At 45.0% G+C, this 26,745-nt stretch overlaps 1 protein-coding gene across 2 annotated transcripts in view; it reads right to left on the reverse strand.

Moving 5' to 3' along the window:
- Positions 1–26,745, reverse strand: part of LOC120855527 (carboxyl-terminal PDZ ligand of neuronal nitric oxide synthase protein-like) — a 360,532-nt gene that overhangs the window by 26,616 nt on the left and 307,171 nt on the right. For both annotated transcript variants that reach the window (XM_040230013.1, XM_040230012.1), the window contains exons 6-8: positions 25,146–25,287; positions 3,098–3,264; positions 1,220–1,399 (exon numbers count right to left, since the gene is read on the reverse strand). In XM_040230013.1, coding sequence (XP_040085947.1) covers positions 1,220–1,399; positions 3,098–3,264; positions 25,146–25,287 — 489 coding nt within the window. The remainder of the gene's footprint in view (positions 1–1,219; positions 1,400–3,097; positions 3,265–25,145; positions 25,288–26,745) is intronic.

Genomic DNA, 26,745 nt, shown 5'->3' on the forward strand with positions numbered 1-26,745 from the left:
AGAATGCAGAAGACCTCAGAGGCCAGCCTGATTGAGCAGATGTAGAACGCCAATGCCAAGAGCTGCCTTCCCAAATCTCTCATAAACTCTCCAAACCCTGAAGTCCCCGCTCCTCACTGTTTTCATCTACCCATTAGGTCCTGACCCCATCTGACTCTTACCTTAGGAGTCAGCCTTTGAATAGTACCAATGATGCGTTCACCATCCTCTGATTGCCCAGAGAGAAGATGAAGCTCAGACTCACGAGTTCCAAGGAAGATGTGGAAGACAATGCCCTCCACAGAAAGCAAACAGAAGGGATCCCTGCTAAAAGCAGCAGGAAAATCAGCTCGCCCCTCCTTTATAAAGCAACAGCAGCCCAATGAGTCCTCAGGGCTCAAACAGTGCTTGATTCCTGAAAGCTAGGCCAGTTCTTCCCATTATGGCTCAAATACCTAAGTTCCTGTAAGGAAATGTACAAGAGAAGGAGAAGAGGGTAGCAGAGGATGAGCTGCTTAGAAAGCATCACTGACTCAATGGACATGAATGTGAGCAAATTCAGGGAGATGGTGGAGGACAGAAGAGGCCAGCGTGCTATAGTCCATGGGGTTGCAAAGAGTTGGACAGGACTTAGCAACTGAACAATAACAAGTTCCTGGAAGTTAAATCCCATTATAATCAAGGCCAGTATGGTATCAAGTCCTGCCTGGAGAAATCTTTACATAAATAGAGAAATCCTGCCTGGAATGAGTAGATGACTAAAGGAGGCATGGAAACCTCTAAAGACAAGGTTTCCAGGATGGTAGACTCTGCAGGGGCATTTGGCACAAATTCATACTTTAAGAGTGGTATCACAAAGTCACACCTGTCCTCACACCTGTCCTGACTCCAGAAGCATCCCTTCTCACCCACACACCAGGAAAGAAGGCAGGAAAGGAAGGGTGGAATTATATTCCTTAGTAAGTTCAAGTCATGACCCAACAACATCCAGCCAAGCCAGCCAAGCCCAACTCAGAGTGGGGGATACATGGGAAGCCAAAACGTTTTTTCCCATTTCATCTGCATCCCCCCTTCCTCCTCTCCCCACCTCCCCCCTTCCCCAACAAGCAATGATCCAACAGCATGAGCCATCCCTTATAGCTCCCTAGGTTTTAAAACCTGCCCTGTGCCCCTCGCTAGGGAAGGTGCGTCAAGCCCATGAGAGTGGAGCCTGCGAAGAAGGGAGGAGGCTGAGGAGAACCTGGGCCACAGCCACTTGCGTCTGCTGCTGCTGCTGCTGGAGGAGCTGCTGGAGAAGCTGCATCTGGTGGTGGGTGGACAGTGGCGTGCCCGCGCCCAAGCCTGGGGGCTTCGAGGAAGAAGAGGGAAGGAGCATCCTGGGCGAAGCTGTCAGCATGGGCTCCTGGGGGTGGGGCGAGACCTGGAGGAGAGGAGAAGACAGGGTGTGAGCCTGGGCACGTGCCTCCTTTAGACAACTTACTCTGTCTTCAATATACACAGTATGTCTAATACGAGGCTGGGGTGAAATGGCCCACTTATAACGAAGAGCTGGAAATGCTGCGTCTTCAGTGGAAATGTGGACAGGACACCCCCGCCCCCCACCACCCCCAGAGGAGATGATCTGATGGCCTGGGCTGGGACCACAGAGTCAGAAAACACTATTTGTATAGCTGAGTTCCTGATGCGATCTGATGGGAGCCCAGGCAGCTGATCCTGTTCCATTTCTTGCCCAGGGCTTCCAACTCTCCCACATTGTTGAGTTACCTGAGGTTCTGGTCTTGGATCTATTTCTGTGAAAGAGAGCTACCTACACCTTGCTATGAGGCAGCTTCCACCTTCACTCTGCTGTGTCCTCAGGGCTCTCTCCTCCCGGCTCTGCAGGGTCTCCCAAGTTGACCACTGGAGGAAGAGGCCATGAGGGAGGTGCTCCAACCCGGCACCGCCTCCTCACAATGGGAGCTCCGGAGAAGAAAGTCTGGACACACACGGATCGTGGGCTGGGGAGATCCTCTCTCCGAAAGGGGAAAGCAGCTTCCGTTCCCTTCCCTGCCATCTCCCTCCTGAGAGCTGGACATCGTCACTAGGCGGCTTCTGTGAGCCAGAGAATTCCACTGCAGCAGCTCTGCGGCTGGCCCTTCCTTAGGTGTGCAAGAGGAAGCGCTGGGGACAGAGGCTTCTGCCACGTGCAGAGTACAAACTGGGCGCCACAGAAAATATCAGGCAGACAATACAGAACAATACTGCCACTCAAACTAGACAGGTGTCCCCTTCGGATGAACGAGCCTAATGACCTCCACTTGGGAAAAGCTGTTACATGGTGAGGAAAGAGAGGCACTCGTGGTACAGGGGACTGGCAGGGAGTCTAAGGCAAGGGCAATCTGTCAGAACTTTCCTTCTGTGAGTGTGTGTCAGGGGCTGTGTGTGTGTGTTGCGGGGGGGCATGTGTGTGTTTCAGGGGCCGTGTGTGTTGCAGGGGGGCAGTGGCCGTGTGTGGGGGCAGGGGCCAGGGGTGTTGGCTTTGTCTTCAGGTTGGAAGTTCTCAGTTTCACCTGGATCATATCAGAAACCCCTTGAGGGCATCCATCATCTCCCCCATAAAAACAGGAGGTTGAAATGGAGGATGCCTAAGGTGGTCTTGCAGTTTCCAAACTCCAATGGGCCAATTTGCAGCCTCCCCAGCAGCATCAAAGGCACACATCCTAGCCACAGGCAGAGACAGCCCAAACTCACTCTGAGTTTCTTCAGCTAAGCCCCAGGGGATCACATTGTGTTGTGCAAGGATTAGCCACGTGCACAGGTACTGTGACCCAATGAGGTGCTATCAAAGCTGGGGCTTCCAGTGAGAAGCAGGGAGTTGAGTAGTGATGGGCCCTGGAGGGTAATGCAAGTCAGGAATGAGCTCTGTGAAATCCTGACATGCAGCCACGCCTAGCATCAATTCACAGGGACTGAATCTCCAGATTCAGTCTGAAAGGAAGTAACACATGCTCCGGAGCCACCACTGTGCTGGCAGAGGCTAAGAGGTGACAGACGGGGCTGCAGCCGTGACACAGGCCGCTCTGGGAGGTGACATGCACGCAGCTGTGCGGGTCACCTGGGTAGGCTGCCTCCTGCCTACCTTGGGGTCTGTGTGGGAGCCACCTTCCTTCCCTACAGCATCAAGGTCGGTCACGCCTCGGCTGAATTCCAGAGCGTCGTTCCCTGGGAGTGGGACCTCGACCGCATCGATGTCCGTCTCCTCTGCAGTGGCCGTGGAGGTCCTCTCGGCTCCGGTGAGCTGGCGGCCTGCAGGGACAACAGAGAGGGTGGGAGGGGCAGAGCCACACCAAGAACAACATCCTCCTGCCCAACTCTTCAGTATTCAATCATGTCACGCTTCGGGACACCACTGGCTCAGTAACATTTTCATGTATCTTTTCAACTCAAGTCCATTAAATGTCCAATCCAATAACATGTTCTCATTTTAGTATCTTCTCATAGTTCAGAAACAAAGACATTTCCTCAAGACTGGACATGACTGCTTTGTCAGGCTGGTGTGATGTTTTCACTGACAGGGTGTGGGGAACCTGCAAGAAAGGGATGACAGCCACCTCAACCTCACTCACACTCAGGAGTGGAAACAGATTAGGGAAAAAAGAACTCTCAGTCGTGTCTGATTTTTTGCAACCCCGTGGACTGTGCCCACCAGATTCCTCTGTCCATGGGATTTCCCAGACAAGAATACTGGAGTGGGTTGCCACTTTCTACTCCAGGGGATCTTCCTGATCCAGGGATTGAACCGGTGTCTCTTGCATTGGCAGGCAGATTCTTTACCACTGAGCCACCAGGGAAGCCCCCAAAGGTTTTAGCAGGAAAAAAATTACATAAATAGATGGGTGTATTTTTCAGTTCAGTCACTCAGTCGTGTCAAACTCTTTGCATACCCATGAACTGCAGCACACCAGGCTTCCCTGTCCATTACCAACTCCTGGAGCTTACTCAAACTTATGTCCGAGTCGGTGATGCCATCCAACAATCTCATCCTCTGTTGTCTCCTTCTCCTCTTGCCTTCAGTCTTTCCCAGCATCAGGTCTTTTCCAGTGAGTCAGTTCTTTGCATCAGGTGGCCAAAGTATTGGAGTTTCAGCTTCAGCATCAGTCTTTCCAATGAATATTCAGGACTGATCTTCTTTAGGATAGACTGTTTTGATCTCCTTGCAGTCCAAGGGACTCTCAAGAGTCTTCTCCAACACTAGTTTAAAAGCATCAATTCTTCGGCACTCAGCTTTCTTTACAGTCCAACTCTCACATCCATACATGACTAATGGAAAAATAGCTTTGACTAGACGGACCTTTGTTGGCTGAGTAATGTCTCTGCTTTTAAATATGCTGTCTAAGTTGATCAAAGCTTTTCTTTCAAGGTTAATTTCATAGCTGCAGTTACCATCTGCAGTGATTCTGGAGCCCCCCAAAATTAAGTCTGTCACTGTTTCCACTATTTCCCCATCTATTTGCCATGAAGTGATTGGACCAGATGCCATGATCTTAGTTTTCTGAATGTCGCGTTTTAAGACAACTTTTTCACTCTCCCCGTTTACTTTCATCAAGAGGCTCTTTAGTTCTTCTTCACTTTCTGCTATAAGGGTGGTGTCATCTGCATACCTGAGGTTATTGATATTTCTTCCGGCAATCTTGATTCCAGCTTGTGCTTCATCCAGCCTGGCATTTCTCATGATATACTCTGCATATAAGTTAAATAAGCAGGGTGACAATATACAGCCTTGACGTACTCCTTTCCCGATTTGGAACCAGTCTGTTGTTCCATGTCCAGTTCTAACTGTTGCTTCCTGACCCGCATACAGATTTCTCAGGAGGCAGGTCAGGGGATCTGGTATTCCCATCTCTTGAAGAATTTTCCACAGTTTGTTGTGATCCACACAGTCAAAGGCTTTAGCATAGTCAACAAAGCAGAAGTAGATGTTTTTCTGGAACTCTCCTGCTTTTTTGATGATCCAATGGATGTTAGCAATTTGATCTCTAGTTCCTCTGCCTTCTCTAAATCCAGCTTGAACATCTGGAAGTTCTTGGTTCATGTACTGTTGAAGCCTGGCTTGGAGAATTTTGAGCACTACTTTGCTAGCATGTGAGATGAGTGCAATTGTGCGGTAGTTTGAACATTCTTTGGCATTGCCTTTCTTTGGGATTGGAATGAAAACTGACCTTTTCCAGTCCTGTGGCCACTGCTGAGTTTTCCAAATTTGCTGGCATATTGAGGGCAGCACTTTCATAGCATCTTCTTTTAGGATTTGAAACAGTTCAACTGGAATTCCATCACCTCCACTAGCTTTGTTCATAGTGATGCTTCCTAAGGCCCACTCGACTTCACATTCCAGGATGCCTGGCTCCAGGTGAGTGATCACACCATCGTAGTTATCTGGGTCATTAATATCTTTTTTTTGTATAGTTCTTCTGTGTATTCTTGCCACCTCTTCTTAATATCTTCTGCTTCTGTTAGGTCCATACCATCTTTGCATGAAATGTTCCTTGGTATCTCTAATTTTCTTGAAGAGATCTCTAGTCCTTCCCATTCTATTGTTTTCCTCTATTTCTTTGCATTGATCACTGAGGAAGGCTTTCTTATCTCTCCTTGCTATTCTTTGGATCTCTGCATTCAGATGGGTATATCTTTCCTTTTCTCCTTTATCTTTAGCTTCTCTTCTTTTCTCAGCTATTTTTAAGGCCTCCTCAGCAACCATTTTGCCTTTTTGCATTTCTTTTTCTTGGGGATGGTCTTGATCCCTGCTTCCGGTACACTGTTACAAACCTCTGTCCATAGTTCTTCAGGCACTCTGTCTATCAGATCTACCCCTTGAATCTATTTCTCACTTCCACTGTATAATTCTAAGGAATTTGATTTAGGTCAAATCTAAATGGTCTGGTGGTTTTCCCTACTTTCTTCAATTTAAGTCTGAATTTGGCAATAAGGAGTTCATGATCTGAGCCACAGTCAGCTCCTGGTCTTGTTTTTGTTGACTGTATAGAGCTTCTCCATCTTTGGCTGCAAAGAATATAACCAGTCTGATTTCAGTGTTGACCATCTGGTGATGTCCATGTGTAGAGTCTTCTCTTACGTTGTTGGAAGAGGGTGTTTACTATGATCACTGCATTCTCTTGGCAAAACTCTTTTAGCCTGTGCCCTGTTTCATTTTGTACTCCAAGGCCAAATTTGCCTGTTACTCCAGGTATTTCTTGACTTCCTACTTTTGCATTCCAGTCCCCTATAATGAAAAGGACATCTTTTTTGGATGTTAGTTCTAAAAGGTCTTGCAGGTCTTCATAGAACCGTTCAACTCCAGCTTCTTCAGCATTACTGGTTGGGGCATAGACTTGTATTACCGTGATATTGAATGGTTTGCCTTGGAAATGAAGAGAGATCATTCTGTTGTTTTTGAGAATGCATCCAAGTACTGCATTTTGGACTCTTTGTTGACCATGATGGCTACTCCATTTCTTCTAAGGGATTCTTGCCCACAGTAGTAGATATAATAATGGTCATCTGAGTTAAATTTGCCCATTCCAGTCCATTTTAGTTTGCTGATTCCTAAAATGCCAGTGTTCACTCTTGCCATCTCCTGTTTGACCACTTCCAATTTACCTTGATTCATGGACCTGACATTCTAGGTTCTTATGCAATATTGCTCTTTATAGCATCACACTTTACTTTCATCACCAGTCATATCTACCACTGGGTGTTGTTTTTGCTTTGGCTCCATCTCTTCTTTCTTTCTGGAGTTATTTCTCCACTGATCTCCAGTAGCATAGTGGACCTGGGGAGTTCATCCTTCAGTGTCCTATCTTTTTGCCTTTTCATACTGTTCATGGGGTTCTCAAGGCAAGAATACTAAAGTGGTTTGCCATTCCCTTCTCCAGTGGAGCACGTTTTGTCAGAACTCTCCACCATGGCCCGTCTGTCTTGGGTGGCCCTACATGGCATGGCTCATAGTTTCACTGAGTTAGACAGGCTGTTTTCCAGGCGATCAGTTTGGTTAGTTTTCTGTGACTGTGGTTTTCATTCTGTCTGCCCTCTGATGGAGAAGGATAAGAGGTTTATGGAAGCTTCCTGATGGGAGAGACTGACTGGGGGGAAACTGGGTCTTATTCTGATGGGCGGGGCCATGCTCAGTAAATCTTTAATATGATTTTTTGCTGATGGGTGGGGCTGTGTTCCCTCCCTGTTGTTTGACCTGAGGCCAAACCACGGTGGAGGTGACGAAGATGCTGGCGACCTCTTTCAACAGGTCCCACGCAGGCACTGCTGCGCTCAGTGCCCGCAACCCTGCGGCAGGTCACTGCCCACGCACGCCTCCGCCAGAGACTCCTGGACACTCACGGGCAAGTGTGGGTCAGTCCTTGTGGAGTCACTGCTCCTTTCTCCTGGGGCCTGGTGTGCACAAGGTTTTGTTTGTGCCCTCCAAGAGTCTGTTCCCCAGTCCTGTGTAAGTCCTGGCGGCTCTCTGGTGGGGTTACTGGCATCCTCCTCCAAGAGGGCGTATGCCATACTCAGGTCTGCTGCACCCGGAGCCCCTGCCCCTGCGGCAGGCCACTGCTGACCCGAACCTCCACAGGAGACCCTCAAACACAGTTCTGGCTCAGTCTCTGTGGGGTCTCTGGGTCATGGTGTGCACAAGGTTTGCTTGAGCCCTTCGAGCATCTCTGACGGGTATGGGGTTTGATTCTAAACATGATTGCACCCCTCTTACTGTCTTGCTGGGTGTTCTCCTTTGCCCTTAGACATGGGGTATCTTTTTTTGGTGGGATCCAACATTCTCCTGTTGAGGGTTGTTCAGCAGCAAGTTGTAATTTTGGAGTTCTTGCAGGAGAAGATGAGTGCACGTACTTCTACTCCGCCATCTTGTTATTCTTGGTGTATTTTTAGAAAATTTTATTTTGTATCGAAGCATGCATGCATACTAAGTTGCTTTAATTGTGTCCAACTCTGTGCAATCCCACGGGCTGAAGCCCACCAGGCTTCTCTATCCATGGAATTCTCCAGGCAAGAATACTGGAGTGGTTAGCCATTTCCTTCTCCAGGGTACCCTCCAGACCCAGAGATTGAACCCCGGTTTCCTGCATTTCAGGTAGATTCTTTACCATTTGAATAACCTTGAATGGGGCATCCAGAGAGGTAGGGGTTTCCTCCACCACACTCCTATCAGGCTATCAGGAAAGGGGTAAATCACCTCACTCCCTGGGCCCCAGTTCCTTCAACTCTACACGGAGGCTGAGTTCGAATGGGTGGGAGGGTTGCAGGCCTGGGGGGAGGGATGTGGAAGTGAGGAGATTTGAGGCCCCAGCCCACACAGTTATCTGTCTCTAATCCTCAGACCCTGTCTCTGACCATCCTCCTTCAAGAACAGAAGCCAGGGACGGGCCTGGAGACAGAGGCAGTGGCACAGGAGAGATAGGCGGCTGGTTTGTCATGCTTTGTCTATTTCCCACTTGCTTCTTCCCACTGACCATGTCTCTGATCACATGCTCAGCAAATGTATGAAAGTCTTACTGTTTCTTATTTTTCTTCATTCTCTGCTCTTCTCTCTTTCTTGGACTCTGTAGAAACAACTGGCGATTCTCAGGCATTTCCCAGGAAACACCTTTTTCTCTACATTCAGGATTAGGTTCATCACTAACTGTCTTCAAATAAAACTTAAAAACTTTCAGAGACTAAGCACCAATTGTAAAACTGCACAGAGTAATATAAGTAGGGAGTATGAAGTGTTGATTCCCTAAACCTCAAGCCAACTTAGGGAACCAGGCTTTGGTCATCTGCGGGCCTGCCTTGTAGTACAAATAGTTCTAACAAGTCTTCTCATGCAAACCCACATGAGTCATCTGGGGAAGCAAGCCTGGTATGTGTGTATATATGTATTTATTTAACATTCAAAAATCATTTTACTCTTTAAAATTTTCACTGGAGTATGTGTGTTTGTGTGTGTGCTCAATCACCTCTGACTCTGCAACCCTATGGACTGTAGCCTGCCAGGCTCCTCTGTCCATGGGATTTTCCTGGCTGGAATACTGGAGTAGGTTGCCATCTCCAACTCCAGGGGATCTTCTCGACCCAGGGATCGACATTGCATCTCTTATGTTTCCTGCACTGCAGGCAGATTCTTTACCACTGAGCCACTAGGGAGGCCCTTACTGGAATATAGTTGATTTAAAATGTTATGTTAGTTTCAGCTGTACAGCAAAGTGAGTCATTGATGCATACACATATGAAAGTGAAAGTCACTCAGTCGTGTCTTGACTCTTTTTGATCCCATGGACTATATAGTCCATGGAATTCTCCAGGCCACAATAGTGGAGTGGGTAGTCTTTCCCTTCTCCAGGGGATCTTCCCAGCCCAGGGGTCAAACTCAGGTCTCCCACATTGCAGGAGGGTTCTTTACCAGCTGAGCCACAAGGGAAGCCCCCAAATACTGGAGTGGGTAGCCTATCTACCGTTTTTAAATTTCTTTTCCCATAGCCTAGTATTTCAGAAGCAAACAGTGTGCTTGGTTTTCCTTCTGGCTGCTCTAGGAGCTGGAAGATGACTGTTGAGTGTTGCGATGGCATGTAACGGAAAGGAGGACCCTGGACCATGGCCCAGCAGGGCAGTTCTTCTGCTTGTCAACCAGCCAGCAGAAGCATAGAGAGCAGGCTGCTTTTTACCACCTCCTGCACCCAGAAGTGACCTTCTAGACAATGCGGAGGTTTACCCTGTGACAGGGAGGACTGATGGATAACTAGTGTCTATTTCTCAGTAGGCAGATAGTGCTGGGAACTGAGCATCTGGTTTTCCTTGCCCCTAGAGGAACGAACAGGGTGAAATGGGCCTGCACTTGAGGCGAGCTTTCCATCAGTCACTGGGGGAGACTGGCTTCCACAGCACCGGGGAGCCGTCTGTCAAGTGCTCTTAATGAGCAAAAGCAATATCAACTGTGTCCTTCTGATCTTGAGGCCAAGGGTGTGTTTCATTCACATCTCCCATGGATCTGGCACAGAGAAGGTGTTTAGTAAATACTTACAAAAGAAACAGTGTTATCACAAGGTACCAAACAGGGAAGTGAGCTATACAGGGAGGCTGCCCCTCAGCCCTGGAAATCCTAATACAGTAAGTTGCCTACACACAGACCTTCAAGTTGCAAGCTTTCAAAGATGCAGAAGTGCATTCAGAATCAGGTGTGTGAGTTCGCATGTCTGGTATACACTGTCACGTGAGCACAGCCTCCATAGGTGGTGGTGCTTCTGTGTACTTTACTGAACAGTACCGTACAGAGTACAGTATCTCTATTTTAAGCCTGGATGTACAGAAGGAAGTGTAAAAGAGGCAGTGATGTGGCCGGTACTACTGTACTTTTTGAGATACTGTACCATATGATTAAAAAATTTTTGTGTTTGTCTTTTATGTATTATTTGGGTGAAAAGTATTATAAATCTATTACAGTGCAGTACTATATAGCTGGGTTAGCTCGGTACCTAGACTAACTTTGTTGGACTTACACACTCAGACCAGAATTCATTCATATGTAGGGGACTGACTGTAATGAGAACTGAGCAGCACCCTGCAGAGGGTCTGGAGACACGCAGGCCAGAAACTCACAAGGAACTGAAAAATCTCCGAGATTCTAGTTCTGCTTCTGAGGAAGTCATTAAAAAAGAAACTTCTCAGCCATTCTCTTTGTACTAGTAGAGTTTCCAAACCAACACTGATGTAACTGATTCACCAACTACCGGCTGCTTTCTGAGACAATTTCTGCCACTCAGAGGGTCCGCTGATGATCACATTTGGAATCTTACAGATTTAATACAGCTAATGGGTAGAGAGCATGCATACCTATTTTGTTACACTTCACAGATACTTCATTTTTACAAATGGAAGGTTTCTGGAAAATCTGCACCATTTTTCTATCTGCACCATTTTTCTAACAGCATTTGCTTACTTTGTGCTTCTGTGTCATGTTTTGGTAATTCTCACAATATTTCAAACTTTTTCATTGTCTGTTATTTGTTGCTATTCATTATCTGTGGTCAGTGATCTTTAAAAAAATTTTTTTTAATTTTTAATTGGAGGATAATTGTTTCACAATGTTATGCTGGTTTCTGCTATACAACAGCGTGAATCAGCCATAAGTATATATATACCCTCCCCTCTCTTGAGCCTCCCTCCCACCTCACTCCCCACATCTCACCTCTCCCTCTCTAGGTCGTCATGGAGCACCAGGCTGAACTCCCTGTGTTATACAACAACTTTCCCACTAGCTTTTCATTTTACATATGGATATTTCATATGTGTGTATTTCAATGCTACTCTCTCAATTTGTCTTACCCTCTCCTTTACCTACTATGACCACAAGTCCATTCTCTATGTCTGTGTTTCTATTTCTGCCCTGCAAATAGGTTCATCAGTACCATTTTTCTAGATTCCATATATATATGCATTAGTATATGGTATTTGTTTTTCTGATCTACTTCACTCTGTATAACCTTCAATGTTACTATTGTAATTATTTGGGGGGCAGCATAAACTGTACTCATATAAGACAGTAAACTTAAACAAATGTGTTTTGTTTTTTACAAATGTGATATCGTCAGACTGAAAGTATTTTCCAGGTAGACAGCAAAGGAACTCAGCCATACATATACATGTATCCATGCTCCCCCAAATTCCCCTCCCATCCAGCCTGCCACATAACACTGAGCAGAGTTCCCTGTGCTATACAATGGGTCCTTACTGGTTATCTGTTTTAAATATAGCAGTGTGTACCTGACTGCTTCACTTGCTGCCATTTCTGCCCCCCACTCCTCTCTACCACCACTGTGCCCATCTCTTTCTTTCTTCTTGGGCCTCCCTGTTCCCTAAGACACAACAATATTGAAACTAGGCCAAGTAATAATCTACATTGGCCTTTAAGTGTTCAAATGAAAGGAAGAGTCACATATCTCTCAGTTTTAAATCTAAAGTTACATAGGATTAAGCTAACCGAGGAAGGCATGTTGAAAGCCAAAACACGTCAAAAGCAAGGCTTATTGCAACAGTGAGCCAAGCTGTGAATGCCTAAATCAGAGCAAAGCCCTAACTCTCTTAAATTCTATAAAGCCTAAGAAAAGTTAGAAAGCTGCAGAAGAAAAGTTTGAAGCTAGGGGAGGTTGGTTCATGAGGTTTAAGGAAAGAAGCCATAACCATTAAAAAAAAAAAAAAAGTACAAACAAATGCTGATATAGAAGCTGCAGCAAGTTATCCAGAAGATCTAGCTAAGATCGCTAATGAAGGTATCTACACTAAATAACAGGTTTTCTACATAGTGGAAACAGCCTTACATTGGAAAGATGCTGCTATTCAGGACTTTCATAGCTAGAGAGGATAAGTCAATGCCAGACTTCAAAACTTCAAAGGACAGGCTGACTCTTGTTATTAACAGAGCTAATGTAGCTGGTGACTTCAAGTTGAAGCCAATGTTTATTTACCATTGAAAATCCTAGGGCCTTTAAGAATTATGCTACGTCTACCCTGCCTCTGCCCTACAAATGGAACAACAAAGCCTAGATAACAGCACATGATTACTTGATATTTTAAGCCCACTGTTGAGACCTACTGCTTAAAAAAAGATTCCTTTCAAATTATTACTGCCCACTGACAATGCACCCAGTCACCTAAGAGCTCTGATGGAGATGTACAATGAGATTAATGTCATTTTTATACTTGCTAGTGCAACGCTCATTCTGCAGCCCATGGATCAAGGAGTAATTTCAACTTTTGAGTCTTATTATTTAGGAAATAGTATTATTATTAATAATAAAATATAATATTTAGGAAATATATTTCATAATGCTATAGCTTCCATAAATAGCAATTCTTCTGATGAATCTGGGCAAAATAAATTGAAGGCCTTAACTGGAAAGGATTCACCATTCCAGATGCCGTTAAGAACATTCTGATTCATGTGAAGAGGCCAAAATGTCTCCATGAACAGGAGTTTGGAAGAAGTTGATTCCAACATCATGGATGAATTTGAGGGGTTCAAAACTTCAGTGGAGGAAATAACTGCAGATATGGTGGAAATAGCAAGGGAACTAGCATAAGAAGGGGAGGCTGAAGTTGTGGCTGAATTCTCATGATAAACCTGAACAGATGAGGAATTGCTTCTTATGGATGACCACAGTGGTTTCCTGAGATGGAATCTACTTCTGGTAAAGATGTGTAAAGACTATTGAAAGGACAACAAAGGGTTTGGAATATTACATAGACTTAGTTGATAAAGCAGTGGCAGGGTTTGAGAGGCCTGATTTCAATTTTGTAAGAAGTTCTACCATAGGTAAAACACTATTAAAATGGCACTGCATGCTACCGAGAAGTCATTTGTGAAAGAAGAAACAACCAATGTGGTAAACTTCATTGCTGCCTTATTTTAAGAAATTGCCTCAGCTCTCCAGTCTTCAGCAACCACCACCCTAATCAGTGAGCAACCATCAGCATTGAGGCAAGACTCTCTACAAGCAAAAAGATTACAGTTTGCTCAGGTGATAGCATTTTAGTAATGAGCTATTTTTAAATTAAAGTATATACAATTTTTTTAGATATAATACTATTTTACACTCAATAAACTACAGTATAATGTAAAGTGAAAACTGAAAGTCACTCAGTTGTTTCTGACTCTTTGTGACTCTTTGTGACTGAGTCCACAGAATTCTCCAGGCCAGAATACTGGAGTGGGTAGACTTTCCCTTCTCTAGTGGATCTTTCCGACACAGGAATCGAACTGGGGTCTCCTGCATTGCAGGTGGATTCTTTACCAACTTAGCTATCAGGAAAGCCCTAGTATAGTGTAAAGATAACTTTAATGTGCACTGGAAAACCAAAAATTTTGTGCTACTCACTTTATTACGATATTCACTTTATTGCCATGGTCTGAAACTGAACCTGTGGTATCTCCTAACGCCTGTACAGTAACAGATCTCTTAGAACCAGGGCGGGTAAAGCTAGGGTAGAGAGAAAGAATAAGGTAGATGGAGGGATATTATAGTGTGTGACCGTCAGTGTACCACGGCTTCCCTGATAGCTCAGTTGGTAAAGAATCCACCTGCAATGCAGGAGACCCCAGTGAGAAGAAGTGGGCAGAGAGGAGGGGAGGCCATGGGAGGCACGCTAGGCAGAGGGCAAGACAGGGGCAAAGGTACCGACGTAGAGAAATCCCCAGAGTGGTGGAAGCACTGCCAATGACCCTGTAGGAAGGGACCTGACTGAGAAGAGTCAAGATTTTGTCTTGAAGGAAGAAAAGCAGGCACGTGATACCAAAAGATTTTCATTCTTTCAAATTTTACCCAAGGGATGATGTAGAGGGTAGATCTATAAGGGACAAGATAGAAAGCAGTGCTCTAGGTGAGAAATATGAGGGCAAAAGCGAAAGAGGTGGTGATAACACAGAGCCAAGAATGCAAACCTGGAATATCTTCAGGGGGCAGAGATCACAGGACTTGGAAACTTAATTGTCTATGGGCAGGGAATGGGGAGGGAAAGAGGGAAAGGCAGAGGGGAGGCAGGGAGGAGACAGGAATACATGTGGAATGAGTTTCACAATTCTGATTTAAGTGACTGAGCTGAGACTGGCATCCTACACAGAAAACTCCAGAGAAGAAGGATTATGGATAAGAGAATGAAACTGGCAAAGTTTGTAACAGCTAACTGGAGATACCCATATCCTTATCCACAAGTGGAGAGTTCAAGAAAAGGTCTGGCCTAGAGATAAACATAAGTTAAAACCATGGGAAGTGAAAAGTGGAAAAAAAAAAAAAAAGCACCAAGGACTAATCCCAGGAGAAATGCCCTGAGGATGTCACCTATGGGGCAGGTGACAAGAAAGGACCCTGGAAAGCAGCTAGCAGACAAAGAAGGAAAGAGTGGCAGGAGTGGGGGGGGGGGGGGGGCGGGGGCGGTGCCCCAGAGCTAGGGAAGGGAGTGATTCATTTCCTGTGATGCACACTGCAGAGAAAGGCTGGTTCAGTTTGCCAATTAGCTGGCCCTTGTGGCTGACAGTAAAGCGTCTGCCTACAATGTGGGAGACCTGGGTTTGATTCCTGGCTCGGAAAGATCCCCTGGAGAAGGAAATGGCACCCCACTCCAGTACTCTTGCCTGGAAAATCCCACGGACAGAGGATCCTGGTAGGCTACAGTTCACGGGGTCGCAAAGAGTCAGACACAACTGAGCGACTTCACTTTCACTTTCAGTGATCTGGACTGGTTGTTTCAGGAAAGATTGGTAGGCAGCAGGTATCAGATGACCGGAGGTTGAAGGGCTAATGGCAAGGGTGGGGTAAAATGCCAACAATGGGGATAAATGTGTTTGGCCTGAAGCTTGATCATGAAGGAGAGAAAAGAGATAGGCTAGGGGGAGATGCAGGGACAAGAAAGGTGTGATTTTTGTTTTGTTTTTAAGATGGAAAAGACTTGTCCTTATCCATCTGCGGTGGAGAAGAAAGCACAGTGAAAGATTCAGATGATGATTCAGGAGAGAGAGCTGATGGCTCAGGGTTTAGGAATAAGCAAGATGAGGAGAAGGCAGAGGCAGGTGAAAGGGTTCATCTGGGACAGGAGAAGGACACTGGACACTAAGATGGAAGCTTCAGGGACAACGGGGAAGCAGGAGGGCTGAAGGCAAAGCAGCCTGTGGCCAAGCCCAGGGGCCACAGATGGGTGTGAAGCAGTGTCCCAGTGCTAAAGTGGATAGGTAATGCAGAACTTCTTACATGTCAGTTATGCCTCAAAACAAAATGGTTGGGGAAAAAAGAACAAAAGATTATCAGCTCAATCCAAAACTGCTTGAAATGGTCACTTTTGGCCTCAAAATTGCAATATTAATAACTTAGGCTCAAATAGTGCTTACTGTGTTCCAGGCACTAGTTTAAGGGATGTACATGTATTATTAACTTACTTATCCTTATATCCACCCTGAAAGTTAGGCACTATTATTATTTCCTTTAGACAGATAAAGAAACTGAGGCACACAGCTAGTAAGACCGAAGCTAAGGCTCAAAGCCCGCCAGTCTGGCTTTAAGCTTGGTGCTTTTAACCACTGCACCACCTTGCCTCCCAACAGGCTCACTGCCTCCACCTGTAGTCTTAGGCACCCTGCTTTATCTTCTTCATTCCACTGACATCCCCTAAAAAGGCCTCGCGTGTCATCTGTTGGATCCTCCACCCCAACTTCCAATGTGAGTTCCTCACCAGCAGGAACCTTGTTGCCTTCTTCACAGTATTCCCAGTTCCCAGAACCAAGCCTTGCATCTGGGGAAACTAATAAATATCCACTGAATGAAGGAAGGGTGCTGAAACTAAGGAGAAACAAAGCATCAGGCGGGGAGGAGGGGGCTGTGACGGAAGGGCAGGTGTGGTGGGCGCCCGGAAGTGACAGGACGTCAGGGGCGTGCCTGCTTGAATAAGCCAGATGCCCGGGTCTGGCAGGTGTAACAGGTATACAGTAAATACTCCTGAGCCACTGGTCACTGTCTAGATGACAGGAGTCCTGTTTTAAGATGGTCTAATCTCCAAAGGGCTCCAAGCCCTTCCCCACGTTGGACAGTCTGCCACCGTGGGAAGACAGATGCCTCCAGGGGAACAGGATCTCTCCCAGGAAACCTGTCCAGGAGTCAGAGAAACTGTACAGGGCAAAGCAAGGCAAGCAGAACAGGGGCAGAGGCCCCACCTGGCTCTGAGCCCCAGAGGAATGGCCAAGGGCAGCTGCTGCCAAAAGATACAAAGGATAAAGCTCCCCCAGGGTAGGGAATGGTGGGAATGAGGGAGGAAAGAAAAGCAGACAGAGAGAGAAAGAAAGGCAGCACACACAATGAAAGCGAGGACCTTCATTAAAGGCGCTGCTGAAAAACCCAGAAGGGGAAGGGCCCACAAGACATCAAAGAAGACAGCAAAGCCTCCACACATTTGGATTCCTCCAGAGTAAACAAGTTTCCTCTGCACAACAAAGGGCCTGCCTGGGGCAGCTCTACTGGAAAGATAAACACCGAATTAAATGAAAGCTCCCTAATGTGGAAGCAAGACTCTCTCGTTAAAAGGAAAAGAAAAGCTGCCAGCCCACAGTTCCACTCTGAAGCTTCAAGGTGCCCCATTACGGAGAAAAACCCTAATGGAGTCAATAAATGCTTCTGGGGGGAACATTTACGGAAAAAGCATTTACGGTAAAAAGGAATGTGTTCCTAGAGGCTTACAGACAGCAAGGAAGCAAGTGGGGCTGGAAAGAGGAAGTGACTTTGGGGCTTGATAAGAAAACGTTTCCCATTCCAGATCTGTAGAATTCCAAACACTGATACTCAAAGGCGGTTTCACACCCTGGCCATGGCACCACACCACACCACACCACACGGCGCCTGATTGTTCATCTGATGCGGCTCTCTCATAAAGCCACGGGACTTCAGAGATCTTGTCCACTGTCCTCACAGCATACATGAGGTCATGGAGTTGAGATACTGAACTGGAGAACTAGACAATGGCTAACATGTATTTAGAGTGTACTGTATGCTAGGAATAATGCTGATTTAGCTGCATTATCTCCCAACACCTAGCTAGCAGATAAGAAAGATCTAGAAAGGCTAGAAAGTTTGCCAAGGATCACCCAGCTAAGATCATGAACTCCTTATTGCAAAATTCAGACTTAAATTGAAGAAAGTAGGGAAAACCACTAGACCTTTCAGCGATGACTTAAATCAAATTGCTTATACAGTGGAAGTGAGAAATAGATTCAAGTCATTAGATCTGATAGACAGAGTGCCTGGAGAACTATGGACAGAGGTTCATGACACTGTATAGAAGGCAGGGATCAAGACCATCCCCAAGAAAAAGATGTTAAAAGGCAACATGGTTGTCTGAGGAAGCCTTACAAGTAGCTGTGAAAAGAAGAGAAGCTAAAGGCAAAGGCGATAAGGAAAGATATACCCATCTGAATGCAGAGTTCCAAAGAATAGCAAGGAGAGATAAGAAAGCCTTCCTCAGTGATCAATGCAAAGAAATAGAGGAAAACAATAGAATGGGAAAGGCTAGAGATCTTTTCAAGAAAATTAGAGATACCAAGGGAACATTTCCTGCAAAGATGGGCTCGATAAAGGACAGAAACATTATGGGCCCAACAGAAGCAGAAGATACTAACAAGAAGTGGCAAGAATACATAGAAGAACTGTACAAAAAAGATCTTCATGATCCAAATAACCACGATGGTGTGATCACTCATCTAGAGCCAGACATCCTGGAGTGCAAAGTCAAGTGGGCCTTAGGAAGCATCACTACAAACAAAGCTAGTGGAGGTGATGGAATTCCAGTTGAGCTATTTCAAATCCTGAAAGATGATGCTGTGAAAGTGCTGCACTCAGTATGCCAGCAAATTTGGAAAACTCCGCAGTGGCCACAGGACTGGAAAAGGTCAGTTTTCTTACCAATCCCAAAGAAAGGCAATGCCAAAGAATGCTCAAACTACCACACAACTCATCTCACATGCTAGCAAATTAATGCTCAAAATTCTCCAAGCCAGGCTTCAACAGTATGTGAACTGAAAACTTCAGGATGTTCAAGCTGGATTTAGAAAAGGTAAAGGAACCAGAGATCAAATTGCCAACATCTGTTGGATCATCAAAAAAGCAAGAGAGTTCTAGAAAAACATCTACTTTTGCTTTATTGACTACGCCAAAGCCTTTGATTGTGTGGATCACAACAATTCTTCAAGAGAATTGTGGAAAATTCTTCAAGAGATGGGAATACCAGATCACCTTACCTGCCTTGTGAGAAATCTGTATGAGCTCAAGAAGCAAAAGTTAGAACTGGGCATGGAACAACATACTGGTTCCAAATTGGGAAAGAAGTACGTCAAGGCTGTATATTGTCACCCTGCTTATTTAACTTATATGCAGAGTACATCTTGCGAAATGCGAGGCTGGATGAAGAACAAGTCAGAATCAAAACTGCCAGGAGAAATATCAATAACCTCAGATACGCAGATGACACCACCCTTATGGCAGAAAGTGAAGAGGAATTAAAGAGCTTCTTGATGAAACTGAAAGAGGAGAGTGAAAAAAAGCTGGCTTAAAACTCAACATTCAAAAAAATGAAGATCATGGCATTCTGTCTCCTCTGCTGCTGCTGCTGCTAAGTCGCTTCAGTTGTGTCTGACTCTGTGCGACCCCATAGACGGCAGCCCACTAGGCTCCTCTGTCCCTGGGATTCTCCAGGCAAGAATACTGGAGTTCTCCTCACTTCATGGCAAATAGATGAGGAAACAATGGAAACAGTGACAGACTTTATTTTGGGGGGGCTGTAAATTCACTGCAGATGGTGACTGCAGCCATGAAATTCAAAGATGCGTGCTCCATGGAAGAAAAGCTCTGACCATACTAGAGAGCATATTAAAAATCATAGACATTACTTTATTGACAAAAGTCCATATAGTGAAAGCTATGGTTTTTCCAGTAGTCATATGAATGTCAGAGTTGGACCATAAAGAAAGCTGAACGCTGAAGAATTGATGCTTTTGAACTTGGTGTTGGAGAAGACACTTGACAGTCTCTTGGACTGCAAGGAGGTCAAACTAATCAATCCTAAAGGAAATCAGTCCTGAATAGTCATTGGAAGGACTGGTGCTGAAGCTGAAGCTCCAATACTTTGGCCACCTGATGTGAAGAACTGACTCATTGGAAAAGACCTGATGTTGGGAAAGATTGAGGGCAGGAGGAGAAGGGGATGACAGAGGATGAGATGGTTGGATGGCATCACCGACTGGATGGACATGAGTTTGAGCCAGCTCCAGGAGTTGGTGATGGACAGGGAAGGCTGAAGAGCTGCAGTCCATGGGGTTGCGAAGAGCTGGACACAACTGAGTGACTGAACTGACTGACCTAGCTAAGAAATGGTTGACTTAGCACTCAAGCCTAGAATTCACCTGAAAAGTGCCAGAACCCAAGCTCTCCATTGCTTCTCGAGTCTGCAGGTTCAGCACTCCCTCTATCATACCACACTGCCTTTTCATTTCTGTGATAGTTAATTTTGTGGGCAAATTTGACAGAGCCATAGTGCCGATACTTGACCAAACACTATTCTAGATATTGCCGTGAAGGTATTTTTCATACGAGAGTAAACATCTGAATCGACAGATTGAATAAAGCAGATTACCTTCCATAATATAGCTGGGCTTCATCCAATCAATCAGCTGAAAGTCTTAACAGAACAAAGACAGACCTCCTTGGAAGAAGAGGGAATTGTGCCAGCAGACCACTTTAAGACTTAAACTGCAACTCTTTTCTGGGTTTTCAGCCTGGAGCCTACCCTGCAGATTTTGGACTCGCTGCACCTCCGTAATCATGTGAGCCAATTCCTTAAAATTAGTACATGTGTGTGTATCTTCCTAAGACAATTTACATCACCCCACAGGCCAGATTCTCACTTACACAAGTTGGGGAAGGCCTCCCTACTTCCCTTTCTCTGCAAGGATGTATGATACACAGAGTGCACATTCAAGCCATGCTCAACCTCTTTAAAGAGACACAGTCAGTGCTTCGACATCTTAAACTCAGAAGCAAGTATACTGAGCCTGACAGGTTTTCCTAAAATGAACCTAGATGTTTCCACATGTAGAACATCAGTTACATTCTTCTTAGGGAGAATGGTAAACAGAAGATGCCAAGTAGCTGAACTCTCATGTATAGTACTGTAATTTGAAAGAAAAAAAAAATCACCAAAAAGGTTATAAAAGGAGAGGGACATGTAGCTGATGGGCCCAGTGTCTCAATGCTGACCACCTGTCACAGCCGGAAGCGTGTTACCATGCTGGTCTCTCCCTGCAGCCTCAGTCACCATCAATCACCACCGTGAGCACTCTCTCCAGCCTTCCAGTCTCCCCCTCAAGGCCATATGACCTCACTTCCACCTACTCCCAAACTTCCCAGGTGGCTCAGTGGGAAAGAACGCCCCTGCCAACACAGGGATGCAGGAGATGCAGGTTCGATCCCTGGGTCAGCAAGATCCCTTGAAGGAGGAAAGGTCAACCCACTCCAGAATTCTTTTTGGGAAAATCTCATGGACAGAGGAGCCTGGCAGGCTACAGTCCAAGGGGCTGCAAAGAGTTGGACATGACTGAGTGACTGAACACACACAGACACACACACATAAAAACACACTACCTACCCCTGCCATTCAAGGTCATCCTTCTTCATCAAGCAGACTGTTGAGAAGTCAGTCCCTGCTGAAATTTCTACTCAATCTCCATATTCATTTTGGCCCAGAGTAAACACTGAATAAATGCTGCTGACAATGACTAAGACGACACACATCCTTTGCCACCATCATTGACCATGTCCACCGCTTTATTCAACAGATATTTACTGTGTGAAGAGTAGTCCTTACCCCACCACGCCCCCCACCCTAGAGCTTGTCCTCTACTGAAGATAGATGACACTATGTATCTGGTAGAGAGTGGGCTAAATGCTGATGGTAGCAGCACCAGCCAAGGGTGAAAAGAACACAGAAACCTAGACGGGAAAAGTGTTTAAATTTGGGGGAAGGGGCAGGTAAGGGAAAGGGACAGTGGGAGCTGGAAGGCAGCCTCCCCAGAAGACAGGATAGGGAAGAATGACTAGAATGGCCGCCTGGAGGCAAAGGCAGGGAACGCTGACAGTTGGAACAGCAGTGAAAATGGGAGGGAGGTGCTTAGGGAGGAGTAGAGGGGAAGACAAGAAGGAAAAAATGATAGGAAGGGGTCCCCACTGGAATCTCTATTCATTCCACAAAGAGAATCCTTCCTGGTATCACAGGAAATCATACCAAGCTTCAGTTCAGTTCAGTTCCATTCAGTTGCTCAGTTGTGTCCAACTCTTTGCGACCCCACGAATTGCAGCACGCCGGGCCTCCCTGTCCATCACCAACTCCCGGAGTTCACTCAAACTCACTGCCATCGAGTCCGTGATGCCATCTAGCCATCTCACCCTCTGTCGTTCCCTTCTCCTCCTGCCCCCAATCCCTCCCAGCATCAGAGTCTTTTCCAATGAGTCAACTCTTCGCATGAGGTGGCCAAAGTACTGGAGTTTCAGCCTCAGCATCAGTCCTTCCAATGAACACCCAGGACTGGTCTCCTTTAGGATGGACTGGTTGGATCTCAACCTACCCCCACCCAAAAGAGCCCTGCAGGGTTTGGAAGGGGAAGGAAAGAGCAGCTCCCACAGCAGGAGGGGAAGAAGACCCAGCTCTCAGAGTAGTCTTTATGAAATGCTTTTCTCTTCAAAAGGCCAAACCTGCCCTCTCTAGCAAATGGCTGAGAAGTCACTTCTGATTAGGTACATAGAGGCTACATCAAGCTCTTCAGACAGTTATAAGAACAAAGTTCAAACACTCAACCTCTAGATAACTTCTCTGTGCCCAACCTCTTTCACTCCAGGGCTTCACCAGAGACAATGCCCTTTACTTTTCAGTTAGAATATCTTTGTATATGTGCATCCCGGCTGCCAGCTGTATTGTGGGTTCAAAAGCCTTTGAGGTGTAGCCATGACTCTGCACCAACAAGGAAGCAGGGCATTGACAAAGAAGAGTTAATAATGTAAAGGCATCAATCTAATCCTGCTAGCAGCTCCGAGGGCAAATCCTCCAGTTCAGAAGTGAGCAGATCAGCTTTTGTTCTCTGAGCAAAGTGGCCAGCTATAGGTCTGCAAAAATGAAAAGTAAATCTTCCTCCCAGTATAGACACTTAGTTCCTCTTTCCAGAATGAACCACAGTTACCAGTTCTGGAGCTGTTCTATGCATAGTGGGCATATATGAAAACACATATTTACATGTATATATTTTTACACAATATAATTGGTATGCTACAAATTCACAGTTCTACATCTCGGTTTTTGTTTTTTTAAAAACTCAGCAAAATATCTTGGAGATGATTTTTTATCAGTTCACAGAGAACCAATTCATCCTTTTTAGAGGTTCTGCAATATTTCATTACTTGTAACCATAAATCATTATAAAATTGCCTCTTGATAGTTCCAATTTTTATAACTTTATATATGCATCATTTCACACATGTATGGGTATACCCTTAAGAGGAATTTTTAGAAGAGAATTTGAGGGTGATTTGGGGGTCAAAAGCATGTGAAACTTTAAATTTAATGATTTCCATATTTTTCCCCATAGGGTTTCCACTGTTACCACACACTATGTCAACCTGTGTGTCTGAGTTCATCTCTGAGCTTTCTATTCCAGCCCACTTACTAATGCATCAGCACAGTCTCACAGCTCTGTAGTATGCTTTTGCACCTGGAAAGCCACTCCTCTGGCATCACTCATCTTTTCTAGGATTTTTCCTATTCTTGCTTTTTCCCATTTAAAAAAATTATAATAGCTAAAAGCAGAGACCTTACTTTGCCAACAAAGGTCCATCTAGTCAAAGCTATGGTTTTTCCAGTGGTCATGTATGGATATGAGAGTTGGCCTGTGAAGAAAGCTGAGCACCGAAGAATTGATGCTTTTGAACTGTGGTGTTGGAAAAGACTCTTGAGAGTCCCTTGGACTGCAAGGAGATCCAACCAGTCCATTCTGAAGGAGATCAGTCCTGGGTGTTCTTTGGAAGGAATGATGCTAAAGCTGAAACTCCAGTACTTTGGCCACCTCACACGAAGAGTTGACTCATTGGAAAAGACTCTGATGCTGGGAGGGATTGAGGGCAGGAGGAGAAGGGGACGACAGAGGATGAAATGGCTGGATGGCATCACCGACTCGATGGACGTGAGTCTGAGTGAACTCCGGGAGTTGGTGATGGACAGGGAGGCCTGGCGTGCTGCAATTCATGGGGTTGCAGAGAGTCGACTGAACTTAACTGAACATGTATTTGGTGTTTACCATATGCCAAGTTCCAGATTTGGCATTTTAAATATATCTGCTTATCCAATCAAAACAATAATTCTATGAGGAAGATCCTCTTGTTATTCCTACTTTTTCCAAAAGAGGAAACTAAGGCACAGAGAGGTTATGGAATTTGCCCAAAATCACACAGCTAGTGACCAGTGCAACTTGAATGGAAACCGAAAATCTCTACCCTTCATCACTTAGTAAAACTGCCTTTTGCAATGGGAGACTGCTTTTGCCATTTTCTAACTTCTTGAATTGAATGTTTAATTAATTTGATTTTCATGATTGATCATCTATTACTGTAAATAATTAAACCTTTGATTTTCCTCTGAGCACTCTCTTTATCTGTAGCCTATAGTTTTAAATATGATAGCTTACCAAGGTGCCTACTTTGCTGATAAAAATTTATATTATAATGTTAAATTTATAGATTAACATAAGGAGAATTAACATTTGTATGATGTTGAGATTTCCCAACCAAGAACTTTTCAACTATTTGATTTTCTTCATATAAACATATATATTTTATTATGATTATTTAGGTATTTTATCTTTTTTAAGATAAAAAAGTTTTTAAAGATAAAAATAGTTATTTCAGTGGATATTTTCTTCCACTATGACTTCCAACTGGTTGATGCTGGTACAAGAAACCACAGCTATCTAAATGTATTTACTGGACCTTACCTCAAAATTCTCTTATTTCTATCTAATAGCTTTCAGTTTATTTTCATGGGTTTCCCACATAAAAATATAAACAATATTAACTTTTTACCTAATACTCATACTTCTTGCTCCCACATGTACTGTTAGAGAGATGATAAAAGACACCTCGGTCTTGCTCCTGACTTTTAATGAGACTTGAAGACTGGAGATACTGGAATAATGTCTGCCCTGAGGGTTTACAGAACTACAGAATTTAGAAGTAGGAAAAAAAACTACTTAGATAATTGAAAATTATCTTATTTGTTTTATGAAGGTGATTTTGTATGAAAATTTTCTTTGGGATCTGATTTGGGAGTATAAGCAGCTCTACTGTAAAAATGTGTTTGCTGATATCCAGCTTAAATGCTTCTTTGTTTGATAGTTTAAACATCTTTAATTTTCTGTTATAAAAGTAACACACATTCTTTAAAGAAAATTTAGAATCTAGAGAGAAACAGAGAAAATATTTTTTAGGTGAAGTGGTTGCTCTGGGCTTGGGGGAACGATCCACCACCCACATTGTGTACCCACCTGCCTGTTCATCCGCATCCACAGCAGCGACCGTGCCTACCTGGGCCTCCTGAGCTGCTGCTGTTCCTCTCGCTCTCTCCGTCTTCCTGGCCATCAGCATTCTGCTGCGTGTGCTGTAGGCTCAGTTTGTGGCAGACCTCAAAGGCCTGCCCCACCGTCCGGACGATTCGCATAGCTTGGCTCTGGGAAGGATAAAGGAAAGAAGAGAATGAAGGATGTGGAGACCCTCTACAAGGACACAAGAAGGGCCGAGGTGGGAAAGGATATGCAGAAGGCATGCAGACACCCATGAAGCCAGCAAGGGAAAGAGATGGAAAAACCTAATGTTGTTTGGCTGTGCACATACTCACAAAGAAGTATGCAAAAACATTTTCCCTTCCCTCAATTACTCCAGAAAATAGAAACTGTCACCACAGTTTGGAAACAATCAGTCAACTGAATGGACAGATAGCAAAGATTCCAATTCTGGACTTAGCCCAATTCTACCTCCCAAGTTTGACAACAGTGGTTGATACGGTTCAGAATTCTTTTGGCAACCATGATCAAATGTTTCATGGGTTCATCACATGAAGAGTAACTCAGCTGTCATTTTCTTTTTCCTGCTAGAAATGGTGGGTTTCCCTGGTGTTCCTGCAGACCACGGGCTGTGAAGATAGAGGACTGAGAAGCCACGGTCTAAACAGCAGAACCTGCTGAGGACCAGAGTCCAGATCCCTTGGAACGCGACTGGCAGCCAACCATATCTGAGCTGAGTTTCCCAGCCTTGCTCTAAAGACATCGCTCACTGGGTCCACTCTTTTGCTACTTTCTTTCTTTTCATTCTTTCTTTTTCTTGCTATTTAACCTCTTCCTCTAACTGCCCGAGCATTGCGCTTAACCCTAGCTCTTGGTATTCCACTCCTTAGCTAGAACAGCAGGTGGTGGTTTTGTTCAGTTGCTCAGTCGTGTCTGACTCTTTGCGACCCCGTGGACTGCAGCCCTCCAGGCTTCCCTGCCCTTCATCATCTCCCAGAGTTTGCACAAACTGATGTCCATTGAGTCGGTGATGCCATCCAACCATCTCATCTTCTGTCACCCCCTACTCTTTCTGCCTTCAGTTTTTCCCAGCATCAGGGTCTTTTCCATTGAGTCAGCTCTTTGCATCAGATGGCCAAAGTTATGGGAGCTTCAGGACAGCAGGGGACAGGACAAAAGAGCCTGCTCCTGAAAGGAGTCTTAAGGGGCCCATACAGGCTAGGAGGAACAGCCACACGCAAGATTTTCAGGGCATGGTCTCCAAAGTAGACAACTGATTATGATTTGCTAATTGTTCTGCTTTCACTTTCCTTCAAAGACCAAGAATGAATTCAGTGAGAGCTGTGCAAGGTTTAAGAACTCAGGATGGTAAACTGAAGGTCACTGTTCCTTTTACAAAAGTGGTCCCCAACCATTCTGCCACCACAGACCGTGGACTATTTAACTGTGGCTGTCACTCTACGCCTTGAATCAATTAATCACATCTTGGATAATCTGACTTCAGGTCAGTTGTGACTACCTAGTGACACCATCAGTTGACCCATCATGTTGGGGAAAAACAAAACAAAACAAAACAAAGTAACATCAGCAGTCAGGCAGAGCTTCTCATCAGCAAACCAATTCAA

This window comes from Oryx dammah, unplaced genomic scaffold, assembly GCF_014754425.2.
Source record: "Oryx dammah isolate SB20612 unplaced genomic scaffold, SCBI_Odam_1.1 HiC_scaffold_28, whole genome shotgun sequence".
NCBI lineage: Eukaryota > Metazoa > Chordata > Mammalia > Artiodactyla > Bovidae > Oryx > Oryx dammah.